At 37.9% G+C, this 21,616-nt stretch overlaps 1 protein-coding gene across 7 annotated transcripts in view; it reads left to right on the plus strand.

Annotated features, from left to right (window-relative positions):
- LOC128003653 (misshapen-like kinase 1) overlaps nt 1–21,122 on the plus strand; it is a 37,065-nt gene extending 15,943 nt beyond the window's left edge. The window contains exons 10-32 of one of the 7 annotated variants that reach the window (XM_052592540.1): nt 31–100; nt 2,684–2,894; nt 4,809–4,919; nt 5,594–5,680; nt 7,125–7,301; nt 7,381–7,542; nt 8,696–8,962; nt 9,130–9,209; nt 9,294–9,397; nt 10,192–10,286; nt 10,474–10,497; nt 11,388–11,536; nt 11,627–11,747; nt 12,908–13,024; nt 13,180–13,291; nt 13,743–13,898; nt 14,237–14,380; nt 14,513–14,647; nt 14,823–14,923; nt 15,299–15,448; nt 15,627–15,786; nt 15,952–16,091; nt 16,823–21,122. In XM_052592540.1, the coding sequence (XP_052448500.1) occupies nt 31–100; nt 2,684–2,894; nt 4,809–4,919; nt 5,594–5,680; nt 7,125–7,301; nt 7,381–7,542; nt 8,696–8,962; nt 9,130–9,209; nt 9,294–9,397; nt 10,192–10,286; nt 10,474–10,497; nt 11,388–11,536; nt 11,627–11,747; nt 12,908–13,024; nt 13,180–13,291; nt 13,743–13,898; nt 14,237–14,380; nt 14,513–14,647; nt 14,823–14,923; nt 15,299–15,448; nt 15,627–15,786; nt 15,952–16,091; nt 16,823–16,906 (2,957 nt within the window). In that variant the 3' untranslated portion in view covers nt 16,907–21,122. The remainder of the gene's footprint in view (nt 1–30; nt 101–2,683; nt 2,895–4,808; nt 4,920–5,593; nt 5,681–7,124; nt 7,302–7,380; nt 7,543–8,695; nt 8,963–9,129; nt 9,210–9,293; nt 9,398–10,191; nt 10,287–10,473; nt 10,498–11,387; nt 11,537–11,626; nt 11,748–12,907; nt 13,025–13,179; nt 13,292–13,742; nt 13,899–14,236; nt 14,381–14,512; nt 14,648–14,822; nt 14,924–15,298; nt 15,449–15,626; nt 15,787–15,951; nt 16,092–16,822) is intronic. The other 6 variants (XM_052592543.1, XM_052592541.1, XM_052592542.1 and 3 more) reach the window with 6 other exon arrangements.
- The last annotated feature ends 494 nt before the right edge of the window (nt 21,123–21,616 follow it).

The raw sequence follows: 21,616 nt of genomic DNA on the forward strand, positions 1-21,616 counted from the left end.
TCTTTCTCATTTTGTCTTGATTCCTCTCAGAGGAGACCGAGTACGAGTACAGCGGTAGTGATGAAGAGGATGAGAACAGAGGAGATGAGAGAGAATCCAGGTAAACAGCGCAGCATCTGTGTTTAAACAACCGTACATAGCACTACACAACACTGCAGAAGCTCTCTCTGTGGGAAGATTTGAATTGCAAAGTTATTGAGATTTTGTGTCAATTAGTGGTGTGATGTGTCTAAATTTTATGATGTTTAAACACACTCTCCTATCCCAGTGTAATATACAGAGACTAGAGATGGAAACTTAACAGTAGCTTAACTTTAGGGTCAACTTGTCTACTAGATAATAAACTTATATTATTTTGAAAACGTATTAGAAAATGTACCTGTTTGGTACAGTATTAATGCGGTCGCACAACAGACGAGAAGCACACCGCTGTGCCACGCTGCGTCTAGAACAATTCATACAGGAAGTACAACACGACTTGGCTGGGCGGCGCGGACAGATGGTGAATCGCGCCACCAGTGTGCATAGACTCATAGAAAACGATGTGTTCAAATTTTAAAGACGTGGCCCGACGCTGCGCTTCTGGTCCGGTGAGTGACCGCTTTTAGAGCTGATTATACTAGTAGATTACTGATTTGCAACTACTGGTTAACTGACCTGATACTTAACCTAGACTGGTAATTGTCCTTCTTGATTTTATTCAAATTGGTAATTTTGCTTGAATCTTCACTCTAGCTAACAGATAACTGACTTGACTTAAACTAGTAGATAACTGTCTTGACTTAAACTAGTAGATAACTGACTTAAGATGACTTAAACTAGTAGATAACTGAATTAAGATGACTTTAACAGATAACTGTCTTGACTTAAACTAGTAGATAACAGACTTAAGATAACTTAAACTAGTAGATAACTGAATTAAGATAACTTAAACTAGTAGATAACTGAATTAAGATGACTTAAACTAGTAGATAACTGACTTAAGATTACTTAAACTAGTAGATAACTGAATTAAGATGACTTTAACAGATAACTGTCTTGACTTAAACTAGTAGATAACTGAATTAAGATAACCTAAACTAGTAGATAACTGAATTAAGATGACTTAAACTAGTAGATAACTGACTTAAGATTACTTAAACTAGTAGATAACTGAATTAAGATGACTTTAACAGATAACTGTCTTGACTTAAACTAGTAGATAACTGAATTAAGATGACTTAAACTAGTAGATAACTGACTTAAGATGACTTAAACTAGTAGATAACTGAATTAAGATGACTTTAACAGATAACTGTCTTGACTTAAACTAGTAGATAACAGACTTAAGATAACTTAAACTAGTAGATAACTGAATTAAGATAACTTAAACTAGTAGATAACTGAATTAAGATGACTTAAACTAGTAGATAACTGACTTAAGATTACTTAAACTAGTAGATAACTGAATTAAGATGACTTTAACAGATAACTGTCTTGACTTAAACTAGTAGATAACTGAATTAAGATGACTTAAACTAATAGATAACTGTCTTGACTTAAACTAGTAGATAACTGACTTAAGATGACTTAAACTAGTAGATAACTGAATTAAGATGACTTTAACAGATAACTGTCTTGACTTAAACTAGTAGATAACGGACTTAAGATAACTTAAACTAATAGATAACTGTCTTGACTTAAACTAGTAAATAACGGACTTAAGATAACTTAAACTAGTAGATAACTGAATTAAGATGACTTAAACTAGTAGATAACTGAATTAAGATGACTTAAACTAGTAGATAACTGACTTAAGATTACTTAAACTAGTAGATAACTGAATTAAGATGACTTTAACAGATAACTGTCTTGACTTAAACTAGTAGATAACTGAATTAAGATGACTTAAACTAATAGATAACTGTCTTGACTTAAACTAGTAAATAACGGACTTAAGATAACTTAAACTAGTAGATAACTGAATTAAGATGACTTAAACTAACAGATAACTGTCTTGACTTAAACTAGTAGATAACTGACTTAAGATGAATTAAACTGGTTGATAACTGGCAAGAGACTTTAACTAGTGACTTGAGACTTGAAATTACTAGTAAATAACTGACTTGAGACTTGACCTAACCTAGTTTATAACTCTGGTTTGAGAAGTTACTTGAACATAATTAACATAATTAAATTGTACATAACTTACATGACACTTTACTTGAATTAAATTATCTTTTGATTACAAAAATAACTTGGGAGAAAAGATTTGACACTGGAATTGGACTTGTCTGTACATTTCTGATCGAGTCAAGAATGATAATAAGCTTTTGTTTGTTTGAGGCGGGACTTTCCTATTCGTCAAACCTTAACAAATGTTGTTTGGAAACAATTGTTATTTTTGTAATTGTGTTTGATGCTTTGGGGCAGAAGTTACACCATCACCCTTACTGGATTTGTTTTATCTGCATAGATGGTTCCTCGTAATGCTTCGTTAAAGCTTTACCATATCATTCAACAAGGATCGGGCCTTTTACTCATTTGCACATGCGTACATGACACTGATGTAATAGAGAGAAATGAACGTACTGTACAGTCCTCCTTGAAAACCACAGAACTTTGTCTTCAATGCCCAACCTCTACTCTTAACTATGTTTATAACTGCTAACTCTTCTCTGTTTCTGTTTATGTCTATCTGAAGCTCTATTTTGAATGTTCCTGGTGAGTCGACGTTGCGGAGGGATTTCCTGCGGCTGCAGCAGGAGAATAAGGAGCGCTCAGAGGCCTTAAAGAGACAGCAGGCACAGCTCGCCGCTCAGCGCAGAGACCCCGAGGAGCACAAACGCCAGCTGCTGCATGACCGACAGAAACGGATAGAGGAGCAGAAAGAACAGAGGCGTCGCTTAGAGGAGGTACACATGATTACACGTGCACACTGATATAACTGAACGTGATCTTTTCTCACAGGAAATGACAAGGGCAGAGTGCCAATCATGAAAGGTGTCAGTATAAACATACTTGCCAAATATATTTTTTTGTAAAGCTTATTGTGGTAGTTCACCAGAAATTATGCTGCTCCAAACTCTTCACTTCCTTTCCTTCGTGGAGTGCAAATGTGAATTTTTGAAGAATAACTTAGTCAACTATTTTATTATGAAGAAAATTAAAACGTGACAAAGACTGTCAAACTTCAAAATGACTTAAATCCTTATCTATTCATCATTCAAAGCTATCTTATGACTTTAAAATGTAAAAAAAGTGGTACAGAATGACATGAGGATGAGTAAATAAAGACAGTTTTCATTGTTTGGTGATTTAATCATACAGGTACTTCAGATTTTATCACCTGTCCTAAAATATTCCATGACGTTTTAAAGAAAACGCATACTTCAGAGGCAGAAGTTTTCCAGCAGTTTGTTTGAAGTGCTGAACATTTTTCTCTTATCTCCAACTGGGCTCTCTTCATTAGACTGAACACAAGGAAGTATTTGTGGAATTTCGTGACGTACATGTGGATTTGAGAGAGGTGAACCAAGTAAATGAGCGAGAACTCTTAATGTACGAAGTCAAACTTTTAATTGAATTATTTTGTGCAGTCAATGTCATTGAGTTACTGAATGAATGAAAGGACACGATGGCTGATTAGCACTGCATTACCTGAGTGAGACATGGTGATGAAAAGGCCACAGCACACAGGAGTGTGTGTATTTGTTATGGACTGAGCATCGAAAGCCATTATATTCATGTCCGCTTTTATACTATAAGAGAGATTCTCAAAGTCAAGCCCCTTACAGCTAAGCTAATTAAATCAAGTCCATGTGGGTTTAAGACATGTTTGCCGGGGGCTATAGAAAACAGCAAAAATAACTCTATATAGTAGGGTACAAAATCTGAGACCACATTGAAAATATTGAGAAAAATAAAACGCATAAATATTTCAAGCTTAAATAAATATTTTGAGTTAAAAGGTTTGATGTCTGTAAGATTTTTTTTTTTTGTAAAGAAATTAATACTTTTAATAATGTATAATATTATATTGTTTATAATACTTTTATTATATTGCAGGTTTTTTTTACTTTCATAGAGAAGAATCCTTAAATTAATCAAAAAATTAAGCAGCACAATTGTGCATTGCTCAGCATAACACGACTTCAAACTTTTCAACAGTAATGAATAATAATGATGGGACTTTTCTGCGGTATTTATAGCTCACTGATCAAATAAGTATGTTTGTGTCATTGATCATGTGACTCTGTATAGATGTTCAGATGATCTTCCATTGAAGCATAAGATCTTTGGACCTTCTCAAATCATGTTTGAAGAACATGATCATCAGGTTTTACTCAAACATGAGTTAACTGTTGTAATAGTATCATTTATAATGAAAACATTTGTATAAAAAGAAGCATTTTCACCAGTGGTCTCAGGCTTTAAGATGTTTAAGAATTATTATACTATAAAAGAAAATAGCTTCTGTGTTGGGAATGTTATAATTTAGGTTTATTGTCCAGAGTTGACACCAGCACACAGCACCATCTAGCCACTAACCTACTGAATACAGCGCCGCAGTGCACTGACTCACCAAAATCACTACACTCGCCCTCTCTCTCACCGTAACGGTGCCCAGTGTATTAGTCACTTTCGCTCTCTCATTTCTCTCTTTTTTTCTGGCAATGTTACTCGTTCTCGCCCCCTTAATTTCCCCTCTCAAAAGCACTCAATGATTTTTTTAGCAACAGGAAAGCTCTCATTATTTCAGCCAAATGTGTTAAAGTGACTCTCTCTCTCTCTCTCTCTCTCTCTCTCTCACTCACTCACGCACACAGCAACAGAGGAAGGAGAGAGAGATGGTGCGGCAGCAACAGGATAAAGCTCCTCACCGTAGACTCGATGACATGAGGCGAGAGGAGGACAGGAGGCTGGCAGAGAGAGAGCAGGTAACCAATCACAGCCTCAGAGCTGCAGCCAGCCAGCCAATCACAGCAGAGCGTGGGTGTTCCACTCAGCACAGCTCTGGCCCTGGAATGTCTGTGGAGTGGTTGCCATGGCAGCAGGCTCTCAAACTCTCTGTGTGTGTGTGTGTGTGGGTGAGCCGTGTGCAGCCCTACATTCAATACAATTCATACTGACAGAAACACAAAAGACCAATCCGAATGAATTAGTGCACAGTGTGCCACAGGACACACTCTTCAAAACGACCTCACATGTACATGCCTCACATCACACTTCCTTCAGTCGTCCTCCTTAAAACAACTGCATACGCAACACATCCCTCTGCGTGAGAGGAACAGCTTGTAAACGCTCGCTGATCGCCATTTTAAGATTATAAAGTGGTGTGGCGTCCAGTAGGTGAATGAAACGCATGGAATAAATCTCTTCACTCCATCAAAGTGTATTCATCCATTTAAAAAATAAATAAATCAGAAACACCTCTTTAAAATGTCTACCTCTTTCTTCAGAGGCTTCACAGACTTGTGTATCTGTCCACTCCCTCGAATATCTTTTTAGTCCATCCTTTTGAGTCTATTCTGATCCATCTCTTCCTCCTCCTCCACTGCTCCCCATCTCTCTCTCTCTCTCTCTCTGTCTGTCTTCATCCCTCTCTCTATAGGAGTTTATAAGACATAAGTTGGAGGAAGAGCAGCGGCAGTTAGAGATACTGCAGCAGCAATTACTGCAGGAGCAGGCATTGCTAATGGTAACACACACCTTTCTCTCTCTTTCTTTCTTTCTTTCTCTTCCCTCCGTTTCTTTGTCCTGGTCGTGTCAGTCCTCAGTCAGTTTTGATGCGTCTCATGTTACAGGAGCCCAAGCTTGTGCTTTAATGATCAGACGACTCCTGGTATCAGAGTGGGAAATTTGGAAATTTGTTTTGGAGCAGGGGTCTTCAATTATTGTTTACTCACAAATTAAAATGTATGAAAATATGCATTAAAGAAAAATACAGTATTAAGGCAAAGTTCGCTAAAGTTAAGAAGTCTTAGTAGAGCTTAATGTTTCATTGACCCTCCCAAATTAAAATAAAGCAGCAAGTAAACATCAAATGTTATATACAAATGTATGATCTTGTACTTTGTAAATGATTATTTAAATATGTTGGATAAATGAAAAAATGACTTTGCAATGAAAGCATTCGAATCAAGTATTTAATATGGTACTGAACATGTACTACAGATTAAAAATATATAATTTATTTGAAAGCCTCTTATCCTCATCAACTATATTTATTTGATTAAAAATACAGTAAAAGCAGTTATATTCTCAATATTATTACAAATTAAACCGTTTTCTATTTGAATATATGTAAAAATGCTGTCATTCCTCCAGTCTTCGTTGTCTTATGATCCTTTAGAAATCATTCTAATTTGCTGATTTCCTGCTCAAGAAACATTTTTATTCCCACTTAAATTATTTTTGATGAATAGAAAGTTCAAAAAACACTATTTAATATATATATATATATTGTGACATTATAAATGCCTTTAGTTTAATGTTTGATCAGTTGAATGCATTTTTGCTTAAAGTATATAAACCTACTGACCCCAACCTTTTGAAAGGTAGTTTATTTTTATTATTTTAAAACACAACATGTTTAACCGTCTGAGATCTGAGAGGGTTTTGGGTCCTGGAAGAAGTATAAACCTGATATAGGGCCCTGTTCTAAAGCAGAGCCAAAGTGAGACTCATCAAACTTGTGTGTCAAACCCCTGTGTGTGTGTTTTAGTCAGTGTTTGGATTGCTTTCATTTTAAATGTACAGTTTAATTGGGGATAATGACTAAATCTCAAAATGCACCAAAGTAATCAAACACCATAATTCTCTCACTATGTACTCAATACACTGTGTCTGTTTTTTCAGATGGTTCAGTTGCTCTAAATCTTTGAGGAAAGAATTGTACAGCTCTGTGTGTAATTATTCATTAATTCATATTTATTTAATTCTAATTTATAACATTTACTTAATTTGCATATTGTGACGGGGCATATGTTTTACATTTATGTTCGTCTGTGCGGTGATTTACGCATGTGACCGTGTGCTGTTAGTGTTATATGTTAATTGTTTTTCATTTTTTTCATGCCTGCAATTCCAGTAATCAAATTTAGCTAGTTAATCTGGTATTAATTGTTTATTGGTGTATGTAGGAATACAAGCGTAAACAGCTGGAGGAGCAGAGACAGTCCGAGAGACTTCAGAGACAGCTGCAGCAGGAGCACGCATACCTCGTCTCACTGCAGCAGCAGCAGCAACAAGACAAGAAACCACAGATGTACCACTACAGCAAGAACCTAGAGAACAACAAACCAGCCTGGGCTAGAGAGGTACACTGGCAGCCTGCGCAGGACAGTAGCGCTCTGAATCGAACTGTCAGAATATAAACTCTTATGTTTGGTTTCTCAGGTTGAGGAGCGCAGTAAACTGAACAGACAGGGCTCTCCCAAAATCTGCACTACAGTTTCTGACACCAATATCCAGTCCCGTTCTGAGTCGATCAGCCAATCGGGTGCTGCACAGACCCCACCAATGCAGAGGCCTGTGGAACCACAGGGTGGGCAGGGAAAGGTGTGCAACATCTCATTTATTTACATTTCAGTTCAGTAAACTCAGTGGTCATACCTCCAAAATGTGGTAAAATGATTAGGGCTGACAATTCAACAGTGTTTATAAAAAATGTAAAAAGATCATAAAAATATAGCACTTGCAGCGAATGCATGTCTGTGTGATTGTCATCGAAGTCTGCTTTGGACTAAAGAAACTCAAAATATTGAAAATTGAGCTGCTCTGAATTGTATTCCATTTAATGTCTTATGTTTAATGTTAAGGAAATACATAGCAGTATTTTGATTTTTTTAAAGACATTTTATAAGTGTCCAGTGTCCACCCCAGTAATTTTAGTCTCTTTGAATTGTGTATATGACCATTCAAAAGCTTGTGGTCAGGAAGATTTTTAATGTTTTTAAAATAAGTCTCCTAGGCTCTACAAGGCTGCATTTATTTGATCAAAATTATAGTAAAAACTATTTACATCTATTTCAGTCTTCAGTGTCCTCGTTCCTTCAAAATCATTCTAATATGCTGATTAGGTGTTCAGCTGACTTATCAATGCTGAAACGTCGTCTTTTTTATATTTTTGTCAAAACTCAAAACACTATAAATGTCATTACTGACACTTTTGATCAATTAATTGCCTTGCTGGAAAATAACAATAATAATAATTTATTGAAAAAAAAAACAATCCCACTGACCCCGAACTTTTGAAAGGATGGTAATCCACAGGAGGATGCAATCATGTCTGTTCTTTAATGCTGCATGCTCTGGCTAACCCTTTACTCTCTCTGACTTTATTTTTCTTCTCTTTCTTTCCTGTGGGGCACACTTGCATCTTCTGTAATCCTTCATCATTTTCGGGAACTTCCTCTTCACTTGCGTTTCCTGTGCTGGATCTTCTACCTTTCTCTGCTGCCCATCCCCGGTGGTTTCCTTTCTTGCCATGACACAATCCTGTTTCTATTTTTCCACAACTGCTTTTCTGATTTCCACTCTCTAAAACACTCTTCTAAACCCCTTTTGTGAAAACATCCTGACTTACCTGTACCTCTCAAATAAAAATGACCTTGCCAAAATTACCAATATTTCACCCTCCCATCGATATACTACTCTCTATCTCCTCTGCTCTCCTCCCCTGTTCGTTCGTCCTCCCTCCCATCTTCCGTAGTTCCAGATGGCCCACCTGGTGCCGTTAAAACCGTACGCCGCTCCTGTCCCTCGCTCTCAGTCTCTTTGCGATCAGCCCACTAAGACCATGTCCGCCTTCCCCACCCAGGACCCCTCTCCCACACCCACACCTCGTCCTCTACACTCCAGAGAACTAGTCCGTCAAAACTCTGACCCCACCTCAGAGACCCCTGCCCCTCAGTCTCGGCCAATGAGGGAAGACCGGGGACCCTGGATCCGTCTTCCTGAGATTGAGCAACCTCCTAAAGTAAGACAAAATAATACTCTTCTCCTTCATCTGGTTTGAGCACTAAAACAGCATGTGCAAATAGACAGTGTAATCAGTGGGAGCATATTTATTCCATCAAGTGATTATTAATATCCCAGTCATTGATGTACAGTTTTACCATAATCCCTCACCCCTCTCTCTTTTAGATTCCTCAGAGAACAGCCTCCATAGCCACTGCACTGAACACAAATCTCTCTTCCGGCATCAGACACCCAGTTCGAGCAAGGTAACATACCTATACTCCCATCCAGCTGTTACACAAATCATATGAGTGCACTGACTCCTGCACTGTGTGTTACTTCTGTGTCAGTAATCCTGATCTGAGTCGCAATGAGCGCTGGGAGAGAGGAGATAGCATCAGTATCATGTCCAACCTGCCACAGACCGGCTCTCTTGAGAGACACCGCATACTCAGTGAGTGTTGTGTAGGTCAGGTTTTGCCAACATTGTGGCGCCACATCTCCCTGCAAGAGTCTTACAACCTGAAATTGACACAACCTGTGTTAAACCTGTGTTGAGCTTAATAACCATATTAAATAATGTCTTAATCAGTCCCATGTTAACCTGAGGGGAAAAGCAATCTTAGCTAATCATAATTCAGATTCAACACATTAATCAATACATGTTCACCTGTCCTACAGGTTTATGAGTATTTCTATGCTAGTGTTGCCATTTCCTTGTGCGTAGGGTACCAGAACCACAGTTTCAGTAATTTTGTACAAAAATATTTAGAGGTAATTGTATGTGGAGTCCTGGTGGGACTGCTGAATGAACGTGAAACTACAGGAATAACTTGTATGAGTGTTAGTGGATAAATATAACAAAACATCCACTCATAGAGACGTTATGGGAGACAATTGAAAAACATTGATTCAGAAATGAAATAAGTTGGAAAAGTTTATTCTTTTTGGATACACTGTTAAAAATAAAGATGCTTTATTGGCATATACGTATGGTTCCTTGAAGAACCTTTAACATCCCTGGAACCCTTCCATTGCACAAAAGCTTCTTTATAGTAGAAAATGCTTCTTTTAAATAAGTTCTTTAGATTAAAGAAAATAATGGTTCTTTTAAGAAATATTGACTGAAAGGTTCTTTGGAGAACCCAGAATTGTTGTTCTATGGTGAAACCCTCCTTTTGGAAGCTTCATAATTGTTGCAAACAAAACCTACAATCTTAAAAATAAGGTGTATAATGTTTATTTCAGGCTCGTCCAAGATGGATTCCTCCCCTACTCTTTCTCATGACAGCCGACACAAACCGGGAGAATCCCGCACCTCATCCAGACCCAGCAGACCAGCGGTGAGATACAGAACCGCATGCATTCACATAGAGTCCCAAATCATTCACCCGTGCCTTCTAAAGGATGAACAGACTCAACCCTCCTCTAAACACTAACCTCTATTCCTTACATCTCCTCCTCTCCCTTTATCCTTCTCATCTCTCTCTCCTCTTATCAATCTCTTTTCCTCCCTTTTCCTGCCCTCAGAGCTATAAGAGAGCAATAGGAGAGGTCAGTGGCCGTATCTGTGTATCAGCATGATGTCAGTGTGTGTTCGTGCATGATTACATCATCTCGTGATGTGGACAAAGATAAATGTCAGATCAATGTTTTTTCATCACATGTTCATGTTTCATTACAAAATGATGAATCAGGAAAATTCGATTCTGGGTAATCACTGCATGAATCAAGTAAGATTTAAAAAAAAAAAAAGAATCAAGGCTGTCAATTGTGATATGCTGATGAAGTAATCGAGTGGATCAGATATATACACTACTCTTCAGAATTTTGGGGTCAGTATGATTTTTTTTTTTCAATTCTTTTTTTTTTTTTTTTTTTTTTAAGAAATTACTACTTTTTTAAAGAAATTACTTTTATTTCACAAGGATGAAATAAATGGATCAAAAGTGACAGTAAAGCCTTGTTTAAAATGTTAATGATATAAATTATTTTCATTTCCATGATTTTCAGCACTGATCAATTATATCAAAAATATCTTCTTTTGTGTTGCCTAAAGAAAGAAAAGATGACAGGATATTTATTTTTGGGTGACTATCCCATTAAAAGCCAATCACATAGGTTGTGCTATGTACACAGACATCTTGAACCATTGTGTAGATTCTTGGGTCTCTCCTCAGAAGTCTGTGTCCTGTTGATTTCAACTGAACATCCGCATCTGTAGTGGGACAATCCCACACTCGTGGTCTCTGTGTGACCACATTCAGCCTCTCCAACCAAGATCCCTCCACACCCCATATAGCTTTTAAAAGAATGCATGATAAAAACATTACGGTCTGACTCATTCTGGAGAGATCTAATGTTAATGTAATGATGACTGCAGATATGTGACATATGATGAAGTGTTTCTCACTTGCCTGATGATTTCTTCCTCGTGTGAACAGGACCACGGTCTGTACTCGAAGGAGCGGGCAGAGGAGCAGCCGCGGCCCCCGGTGAAGGCTAATGACTACTCCTCTTCCTCAGACAGCAGTGAGAGCAGTGAAGAGAGTGAGAGTGGAGAGGGAGCAGAAGAGGAGAGCCCTACTGACCGGTACAAGACAACAATGTGTGAATGAATGTTTCACTGTTTCACAGTTTTTGGGTTTAATTTTTCATATTTTTCTTGGAATGTGTTCATCAGCCCACGTGATGCAGATTCTGACTCTGTGAACACTATGGTGGTCCATGAGGAGGAGGAAGGTGAAGGAGGAGACGAAGAACGTGCCGTGGGGTATGGAGACCAAACCATGCTTGTACAGAGGGTAGGATGCGTGTTTACTTTTTCTAACTTATTATGACTAAATATCCTTGTAATGTGTATTCAGGTTTCAGATCTTTACCCCTACATGAGTACATCTAGCTGCATCCATAATTCAAAAAAAGTTTCTGCAAGGGTTGTGTTTAGGGACGGGGTTATAGGATAAAAAATGTATGTTATATACCGTATTTTCCGGGCTATAAGTCACACTTTTTTTCATAGTTTGGCTGGTCCTGCAACTTATCAAAATTAATTTGACATGAACCGAGAGAAATTAACTTACAGAAACATTACCGTCTACAGCCACGAGAGGGCGCTCTATGCTGCTCAGTGCTCTCAGTGCTCAGTTGTCTACACTGAAGACATAGAGCGCCCCCTAGCGGCTGTAGACGGTAATGTTTTCTGTTAGTTCTTGGTTCTAAATGAATGCGACTTATAGTCCAGTGCGACTTATATGTTTTTTTCCTCACCATGATGTATTTTTGGACTGATGCGACTTATACTCAGGTGCAACTTATAGTCTGAAAAATACAGTATATTTGTAATATGGATGCACCAAAATTTGGCCAAAAAACATCCAAAAACATGAGCTGAAAATATATAGCACACGACTTGGCATGTTCAGCATGCAGGTTTCACTCTCTTCTCTAGCCTTCGCTCTGCTCAACGTTCTGCTCTATGAATGTGGGTTCTGCAGAGTTGCTCATGGCTCATGTGAACACTCCTCTCTACTAATCATGCTTACTGGAAAAGCAAAGTCTGCTCAAATAATGTGCCAACAGGAAATTTCTGTGTAGTGTACTTGTTACTATTTGCACTAGAACTAGTGTGCTGTAACATACATATAGTACAGCTGTACTGAGCAATGTTGCTAAAATGACTCTACCCTTATGATGCTATGCTCTGCTCACATGCTCTCATAATAATAGCTTTGTAGGACTATACAATATTTGGATAATAAAAAAAAATATATAATATATATATATAGATAGATAGATAGATAGATATTATTATCAGTGGTGAAAACCGTTGTGCTGTTAAATATTTGGGTGGAACTGTGATATATTTCTGCTTTTGATGGACTGTTTTTTTCCCCTTTATGAGTGGAACATGAATAATGGCAATACCAATCTGTGTTTGTTTTTGTGTGTTTGTTTCTGGCAGACTCCAGAGAAGCGTAGTCATAATGGATACACCAACCTGCCTGATGTGGTCCAGCCCTCCCACTCTCCCACAGACTCGGCCTCCCACTCTTCCCCTGGGAAAGACTCTGTCTATGATGTGAGTTCTCTGCCCACCTAACTTTTAAAGCTTCATTCTCTCCTCCGTATATCATTTGATCATGATTTCTTTCTGTGTTTATTTGAGTCATTAACAGAAACATTTCACAATGTGTGCAGTTGATTGGTTAACTCAGATCGTGCGATCAATTTCAGTATCAGTCCAGGGGGTTGGTGAAGGCCTCTGGAAAGTCCTCTTTTACTACCTTTGTGGACCTTGGAATGTACCAGCCATCAGGGGGCACAGGCGATAACATGTCTGTTGGAGGTATGGTATTAATTTAAAATATCTGCAAACATGGTATTTTTCTGCTTTAGTAGAAGTCAAAATCTTACATACAGCACCTTTAAATATACTAAAAAAAACATCAATATTTTGGTCTTGTTCTACATTTACATTACATTTACATTTATTCATTTAACAGACGCTTTTATCCAAAGCGACTTACAGACGAGGACAGTGAAAGCAATCAAAAACAACAAAAAGAGCAATGATATATAAGTGCTATAACAAGTCTCAGTTAGCCTAATACAGTACATGTGTTTTCTAATAATAAATGTACTTGAGAAACAAAATTGTCAGATTGTACTTCTTGTTTTAAAGATGTCTTTTTTTTTTTTTCGCAGGGTAGGTCCACGATCATTGCCTCATTGTTGTGAAGGTATTGCTTCCAGATGACAGAGTCACTCACTGCTGTGCTTCTGGGTTCTTGTTGTAGGTCTGGGCTCTCGTTTTGAGCAGTTGAAGATGGAGGTGAGGAAAGGCTCCATGGTTAATGTCAATCCCACCAACACTCGTCCAGTTAGTGACACTCCTGAAATCCGCAAATACAAGAAGAGATTCAACTCCGAGATCCTCTGTGCTGCTCTATGGGGTAAGCGATGAGTGTGTGTGTATGTGAACTTTCCGTTGTAATTTCTTTAATTCCTTCAATGTTCAAGACTAGTTTGATGCCAGTGCCACCCTCTGGCCAAAGTGCATAAAATAAGACCAAAAAGCATTGGAACTGTGAAATAGTTTGTTCATTGCTCCAAATATTTTTTTGGGGGGGTATATTGATATTAAATTCAATACTTTTTCAAAGTTTCACCATACAGCTTTCTGCCATTTTGAACTCCTACAAAGAAGTCTGAAGCTTGACAAACTTTATTTTCACAACTAACACTGTGTTTGTTAGGTGTGTGTGTGTTATAATGGTGTTTGTTCTGTCAGGTGTGAATCTGCTGGTAGGGACAGAGAACGGTCTAAAGCTGCTGGATCGGAGCGGCCAGGGAAAAGTTTATCCACTTATCAACTCGCGCAGGTTTCAGCAGATGGATGTTCTGGAGGGACTGAACCTCCTCATCACTATATCAGGTAACACGTGCCTGTTCATCACTTTACACACACACACACACACACACACACACACACACACAATCACTGTCAGGATACATGCAACCACACCTTTCATGTTTAGGCTCTTCATGTTAAGTATGTCTCTCTCAGGCAAGAAGAATAAAGTGCGTGTGTATTATCTGGCCTGGCTGAGAAATAAAATCCTCCATAATGACCCAGAGGTGGAGAAGAAGCAGGGCTGGACCACTGTAGGGGAAATGGAGGGCTGTGTGCACTACAAAGTTGGTAAGTGTACATGTACAGAGTGCTTCATTATGAACACAGAAAAGACAACAAGAAATTGGCAAAAGTCGGCACTACCACAGTGTGAAATGTAGGTGGTTTAGAAGACCTCAGGTAAAATACTTTAACTTTGCAAAGTACTTCATGCCATAAATCACATTTTTGTTTATTTTCCCAGTGAAATATGAAAGGATTAAGTTTCTGGTTATCGCTATGAAGAATGCAGTGGAGGTTTACGCCTGGGCTCCCAAACCTTACCACAAATTCATGGCCTTCAAGGTAGAGACACTAGTTAGTTTTAATGTCAGACTATTTTATTTATTTATCATGTACACAACTCACATGGGGTTTACTGGGCTTTCTAAAGTTAAAAACAACTTCAGGAGTTTGTGTTACTTGAGCACCAAATCATTATATTATAAAATTCAGCTTTGTCATTTCAAAAGTGATTTCAGAACCATTCAAAAAATCTTACTGACCAAACTTGTGAATGGTTACAATAAGTTATAATAAATATTGCTTGCTGTACTGTATGTTAAAAATAATAGAAATTAACCAAGTCCCAAATTATTTGAGAGAAACCATTTCTGTGAGCATCATCTCTGTAATGTGCTATACTTCCAGTCTCTTTCTTATTTGTGTCTTTCTTCTCAGTCATTTGGAGACCTGCCACATAGGCCTCTGTTGGTTGACCTCACAGTGGAAGAGGGGCAGAGGTTAAAGGTCATCTATGGGTCAAGTGCTGGCTTCCATGCCATTGATGTTGACTCTGGAAACAACTATGACATCTACATTCCTGTACATGTGAGTTATGCTGTCGTGAAGAGGTTTTTTTTGTTTGTTTTTTTACAAGAATGCACTGGATCACAAGGGAGTGATCAGTGGTTTATGAGGAGAAACGTTTTACGGTTCCTTCAGAAAGGTAAATCTCTGTTGCTAAACCCTTGTTCCTCTCTTTCACTCCCTCTTGCTCTCTCTGTAGATCCAGTCACAGGTGACTCCTCACGCCATTGTATTCCTCCCCAATTCAGATGGGATGGAGATGCTGTTGTGTTATGAGGATGAAGGTGTTTACGTCAACACGTACGGACGCATCATTAAAGATGTAGTGCTGCAGTGGGGAGAAATGCCCACATCTGTGGGTAAGTACACATTCACACACACATATACAGTCATGTGAAAAAGAAAGGACATACTGTTGAATTCCATGTTTTTTTCATATCAGGACATACATTTTTTTAGAGACCGTGTTAATGAAGTGAATGATAAAATATCCGAACGTCCTTGTATTTGTGTTTTGCTTGTAGCCCACATCTGCTCTAATCAGATTATGGGCTGGGGAGAGAAAGCCATCGAGATCCGTTCTGTTGAGACGGGACACCTGGACGGAGTCTTCATGCACAAGAGAGCTCAGAGGCTTAAGTTCCTGTGTGAAAGAAACGACAAGGTGATAACATTTTCAAATGCACAGCACTTTACACAAATGGGGTACAAAATAGGGCGAAAAAGAAAAGTAGATGCTAAAATGGATACTTAACCATACCTCAGGTGGTGAAAATAAATTGTTAATAGTTTAAGAAAAAAAAAATGTTTTTATGAATACTTTTCATGTTCTATGTTGTCTGCTAGTTTTTCAATTCACTGCAGTTCACTCAGTTTGCTGGCAAAATATGGGATGAAACCCTTGAAAAAAAAAATTCATCTAATAAACATTAGATAAACAAAATGTTTAAAACAGAACTGAATGGTTGTGCTTGACAAAAAATACCATTTGTGTAAAAATTTAATTTAAATTTGTGCATTTTACAGATGCTTTTATCCAAAGCAACTTGTGTTGCATTTCAGATAGACTTTTTATTTATTTTATCAGTTCATTCTTTCCCTGGGAACCATTATATTACAATAAACATTGAAAAACATTACATTACTTTTACATTACATTGTTTAAAGGGAATGGTATATATATTTTGTAATAAAGAAAAATAATGCAGGGTTGCATGCAAAATTTGAGACACAGCAAATGTATTATGTTGTTAGGCATTAAAATAAGGTGATAATTAACATGATTTAATACAGTCAACTGAATATCAATTCAGTGGAATTACACAGAAAAATGACCTTCTCACAAAGCTTATCCACTTTACACTGTAATCATGTTTTTTTTCTCTTTCTCTTTAGGTGTTTTTTGCATCAGTGCGCTCAGGTGGCAGCAGTCAAGTCTACTTTATGACTCTGAACAGAAACTGTATTATGAACTGGTGAAAGAGCTGCTAGATGAACCTAGATTCTGCTGTGTGAACACATACAAACACTGAACAACACCCACATACACTCTGTAAATACACAAACACACACACACACGCTCCTGCACAAACCTACGTATAGAACACACAGTTATTCACTTCACTTCTTCCTGAAGACACTCCTTCATTCTCCTGTGATCTCTGAGCCAGCTGTACAAGACGTGCGTGCGTGCGTGCGTCTGCCGTGAGCGCGCTGCTGACCTCTGACAGAGCAATGTTGTGTTCATCTGATTCCACATGGGTTAGCTTTCAGCTCACTGGGGCCAATGTTCCTCACTGCTAATGTTTCTGACATTTTTAGGACCAGACAAAAAGACAAATTGTACATTTATTCTACTAGAAAACGTTCAATTGTTGCTCGTTTTGCGACGCAGCAGCGGTGCGCGTGTGTGAGAGACTTTATAAACTACTCTGAACTGCAGAAACAACTTGAAACCGCAGTGGTGTGAGCCGGTCCTGCAACATCTGTAATTTTCCATCTCCACTGTATAGTGTAGTAGTCGTTTGTTCTTGGTTGCATTCAGAGTTTCAGATAAAAGTGATAGATTGTTTTCTTTCAACAAGTAGAAGTTTAGAAAGTGATTTAAAAATACAAGTTTTAACATATTCTGAGACGGCTTCCCTTCAGAACAAGGCAAGGTTTTCTCTTTCTTGATGTGTAAACAATAATCTGACGCCTATGTCACCAAACTGTTTGTTGGATGGAAACGGTGGTGGCCGCTTACGGAGCAGAATCCAGCGTTTTGATTTTCCACTAGTCAGCTGGTGAGACCTAGTCACCCACAATGGAGCGACAGTCTCTGCTTTCGCTTTTCAATGCACTTTTTTTCTTTCTATGTGGGAAGTATCATCACATCTACTACTGTTTGATATTCTCCGTGCGTAAGCGTATTTAGTATTACTCCTACTTTTATTATCTGCTGTTCTATAGCTGTTCTATTGCAATACGTGCTGTGTGCTCGTTCTTGTTCGAAGTTTAACGAGGGAGTTTCTCTTGGGTTATTTTGATTTTAGACAGGAAGATATATAGTAAGTTAACTCCGGATATGATTGAAAGCGCTTTTTGGCAGCATAAACCTATAGTTCACAATGTAACAGCCATGATTGTATACTCGTTTGTATCCAGTAGGCACAAGATTTTTTTTTAAGAGTTCAATCAAGACACGACTGCGTAATACACTTGAGAGTGATTTCATAACCGAGTCGTGTTTGTGCTGTCAAAAGTGCTTGATGGGAGGTGTAGTTTTTTTAGGCAGGCTTGTAGTTCATCAGGGATGTGTGCATTTGATCAGACTTTTTTCTTTGATATTTGGACCCCACCATTAGCAACACAGACGTCATGTTTTAGACGAAGTCTTGGGTGGATTGGAGCAAGAATATTCTTTTGTTTATCTGACAGTGTGCAAATGAGCTGCGTGTGTGTGTGTGTGTGTGTGTGAGTGAGTGAGTATCAGTGGGAAATTTTCATCAGTAACGTACAGTAGGATCAGTATAAAGCAATAGTTTAAGGATTATTGACGGGTTTGTGCTCCGCTCTGCAATACTCGACCAGAGATTTCACTCATTTCCATGCAGATAATTGACTTTTAACTAAAAAAGAATACTATCACAATCTAGTCTTTTCTTTTCTCTTTCCCTATTTGGTGAAGATCGTATTATACCATTATATCACTTAAATGCTGCCTTTACAAATAAAAGTTTGTGTACACTAATAACAGAATAGTTCTAAACAGTTGTGTAGTTATGAACACTAAATGATTTTAGCAGCGATTTGTACAGTAGCTTGTGGCAGTACAGTCATCATCTATTAATACCTAATAGCCCCTCCCACTGGACATATTGCCTGCTGTCGCACAGTCTAGACGAGCACTAAACACCGATGACACATTCAGTAAGTCATTATTAAATAAAGCAGTGCAACACTTCAGACAAATAATTATAAATAGTTGCATTTCAGAGAGAGTTTGATATTTTCATCATCTGTTAGTGGGCAAAATCAAACCCCGAACTTGAAGGTTACTGTGCCATTATGACAGATTCACTCTCTCTGAGACTTACTTGGTTTGTGCCCCTCATCTTTACTTTCTTGCTCTTACTTGCTAGAGAACTTTCCTGCTTAGTAAATCAAACTGCCATGTTTACTGAAATAACAGTGCCTTGGATTGGGGTTGGGCGTATTTGACTGATTGTGTGCATGTGTGTGTGGGAGAGCGTTGAGCATGTGATTGTTTTAATAAGAACTGAAGTTCAGGGAAGAGAAAAGTCCAGTGTGCGGTTAGGGATCTCGTGCCAACAAAGTGCACTTAAACTGACAATAGCCAGAGTACCAAAACAGGCTCTTCTCACTATGTTTTAGCACAAAAGCCATGCCATAATGAGCTCGTTCCTCCAGTTTGAATGGCAGTGCATTCCTCTGCAGTATTTAGATGTTTGCTTGCCACCATATTACAATCCAAACGCCCTACAGTTACATGACAACACAAGCTCTTTTTTGTAACGTGCGTGATGGTGATGCTTGTAGCTCTTATATCAGTGGCTATATCGTTTTGCCAAACAGGAAAAAGCCTCTGGTTTTCATGCTGGAGGTTCACGAAAGGTTCGGGTTGTCATGGTGAGGAGCTGCTCACATGCGTGTGATGTAACAGTCCCCAGCATTCCCGAGAGCTCTTGGAATTTGGTGCGATTTTGCCTTTGTGCTTCATAGTACATGTGTATAGCTGCGTTCACACTACTGGATTGACAGATTTTATGTTTTTATAGAAGAATTATGTAATGAATAACGAAATTAAAACAGAGAGGACATATGGTTTGCAAATTAGATGAGGAGTTTATATTAAGATTACAATGGCCTGTCAGGATGATGGGAATGGAGGAAAAAAAAAATAAACATATATATATATATATATATATATATATATATATATATATATATATATATATATATATCCCTGAATTCTTCTTTTTTACCTAAATGTAGATTTATATAAAAAGAATTTAATGAACGTAACCTTGTCAATAGAAGTGAATAAGAGAATGGATTGATATATAGCCTTTTTCTGGTTGAAGAATAATCATTGGAGCACAGAGCTTCTGCCTGTCGAGCTGTACATACGGCTGTACTTTCAGTTAGACTCGTCTCTCTCTCCCCTCTTTTTCCAAACGAGTGTTATAAAAGAGAGAGCGTGTGGGTGTGCGACTGTGCAAGTGTGAATAGGAGAGCTATTTTTGATCCGCGTGTGTGCTGTTCATTATTCCCTCAGAGGAAAGAGTGTGGACAAGACAAGACCAGTCGATTGAGGAGCAGAATGGTCAAACATGCATGAATCATCACTGGACTCCAGCCACAGATGCGACTCCGCTCATGTTTGTAAATGCCACTGATGACCAGTTGAACATCTTAGTCTTTCTACATCAGCTGATCACGGTTCAGAAGCTCGTATTGAAATGTAATTCCATGTGTCAGGGGTTTTTCTGAAGGTACACACGCTGTTGGCTTTATTGTGGTCGTTATTGAATGTACTCAGTTTGTTTCATTCTGGTCTTGATTGAAGGCTTGTAAGACTTTTACAGAATCCATGGTTTAGGTGCACTCCATCCCCCAGATCTGAACAAATGTTTATCATTAAATACCTGTTCTAAACCAGTCGGTCTTTAAAAAGCTAGACTAGTTCATGTGTAGCAGTCTTCGAGAGACGCGGAGCTGTCTGCTTTTCATTTTAAGGCCTTTACTGCTGTGTTTGAGGTATTTATCTACTCTACATGCTATTAGCACTATGCTAACAAGTGGCATGTCTCTTGTTGTTCTCTAGTAATACAAAGTTAATCCCTTAGTTGATTTTTGTAAAATATTTACTACAAAAAAAACAAGGTTCTTGATTTGTAGTTCGGTCTCATAGCAGCAGGCAGGAGAGGGTTAAAGGTTGTTTTGGAGGTCTTGATAAAGTTGATCCTCTGTGATGGGTTGATTATCATTCTTTTCATTTAGTTTAAAAAAGTTTTTATGTTTCAAAAAAGGAAAGAAAAAAGGTCGATGTTTTGGACATTTTTAGTGTTTCTGTTTAGGAGAGGGAATGTTTCAGATGATTGGAAGTCTTAAAGATTGAATGCATTCACAAGTCTGTAATGTCTCAATACAGCATTATTTGAAAATTAAAAATAACTTGATCTCTGTTAAAGTGGTGTAACTCTTTATTCCTTCAAGCTCATTTTATTATTCATTTTAGAATTAAAAAAAAAAAACATTTAAATTCACTTGTTTGAATCATGTTATTAGCTCATGCTAGCATGTGCTCGTATACTTTTATGGCATATTAGACATTTATCAAAATCAAGCACAAAAGCTCAAATGTTTTCAATTTAGTGTTTTAATATAAATGCATACTGATTGCTGTGACTTGGTTTCTGTCTCGGTTTCTTACTGGACTGTAGTTGAAAATGAAAAACATGTTAATGCGGAAAGCTTTGCATCCAATTCAACTTTCCAAATTTTGGCCCAAATTTGTCATAGGTAAGTGTGTTTGGTATCACACTTCTGTTGTTTATTCCTTTTTACAACACTGTCAGATAAATAACTTTGCTTGTCCAATGTGAAGCCTGGGTCCCCCCCCCCCCCAAAAAATGCATAGAACCACTTTTATGAACTGAGTAATTTCACATAAGTATTTACACA

This window comes from Carassius gibelio, chromosome A5 (genome assembly GCF_023724105.1).
Source record: "Carassius gibelio isolate Cgi1373 ecotype wild population from Czech Republic chromosome A5, carGib1.2-hapl.c, whole genome shotgun sequence".
Classification (NCBI taxonomy): domain Eukaryota; kingdom Metazoa; phylum Chordata; class Actinopteri; order Cypriniformes; family Cyprinidae; genus Carassius; species Carassius gibelio.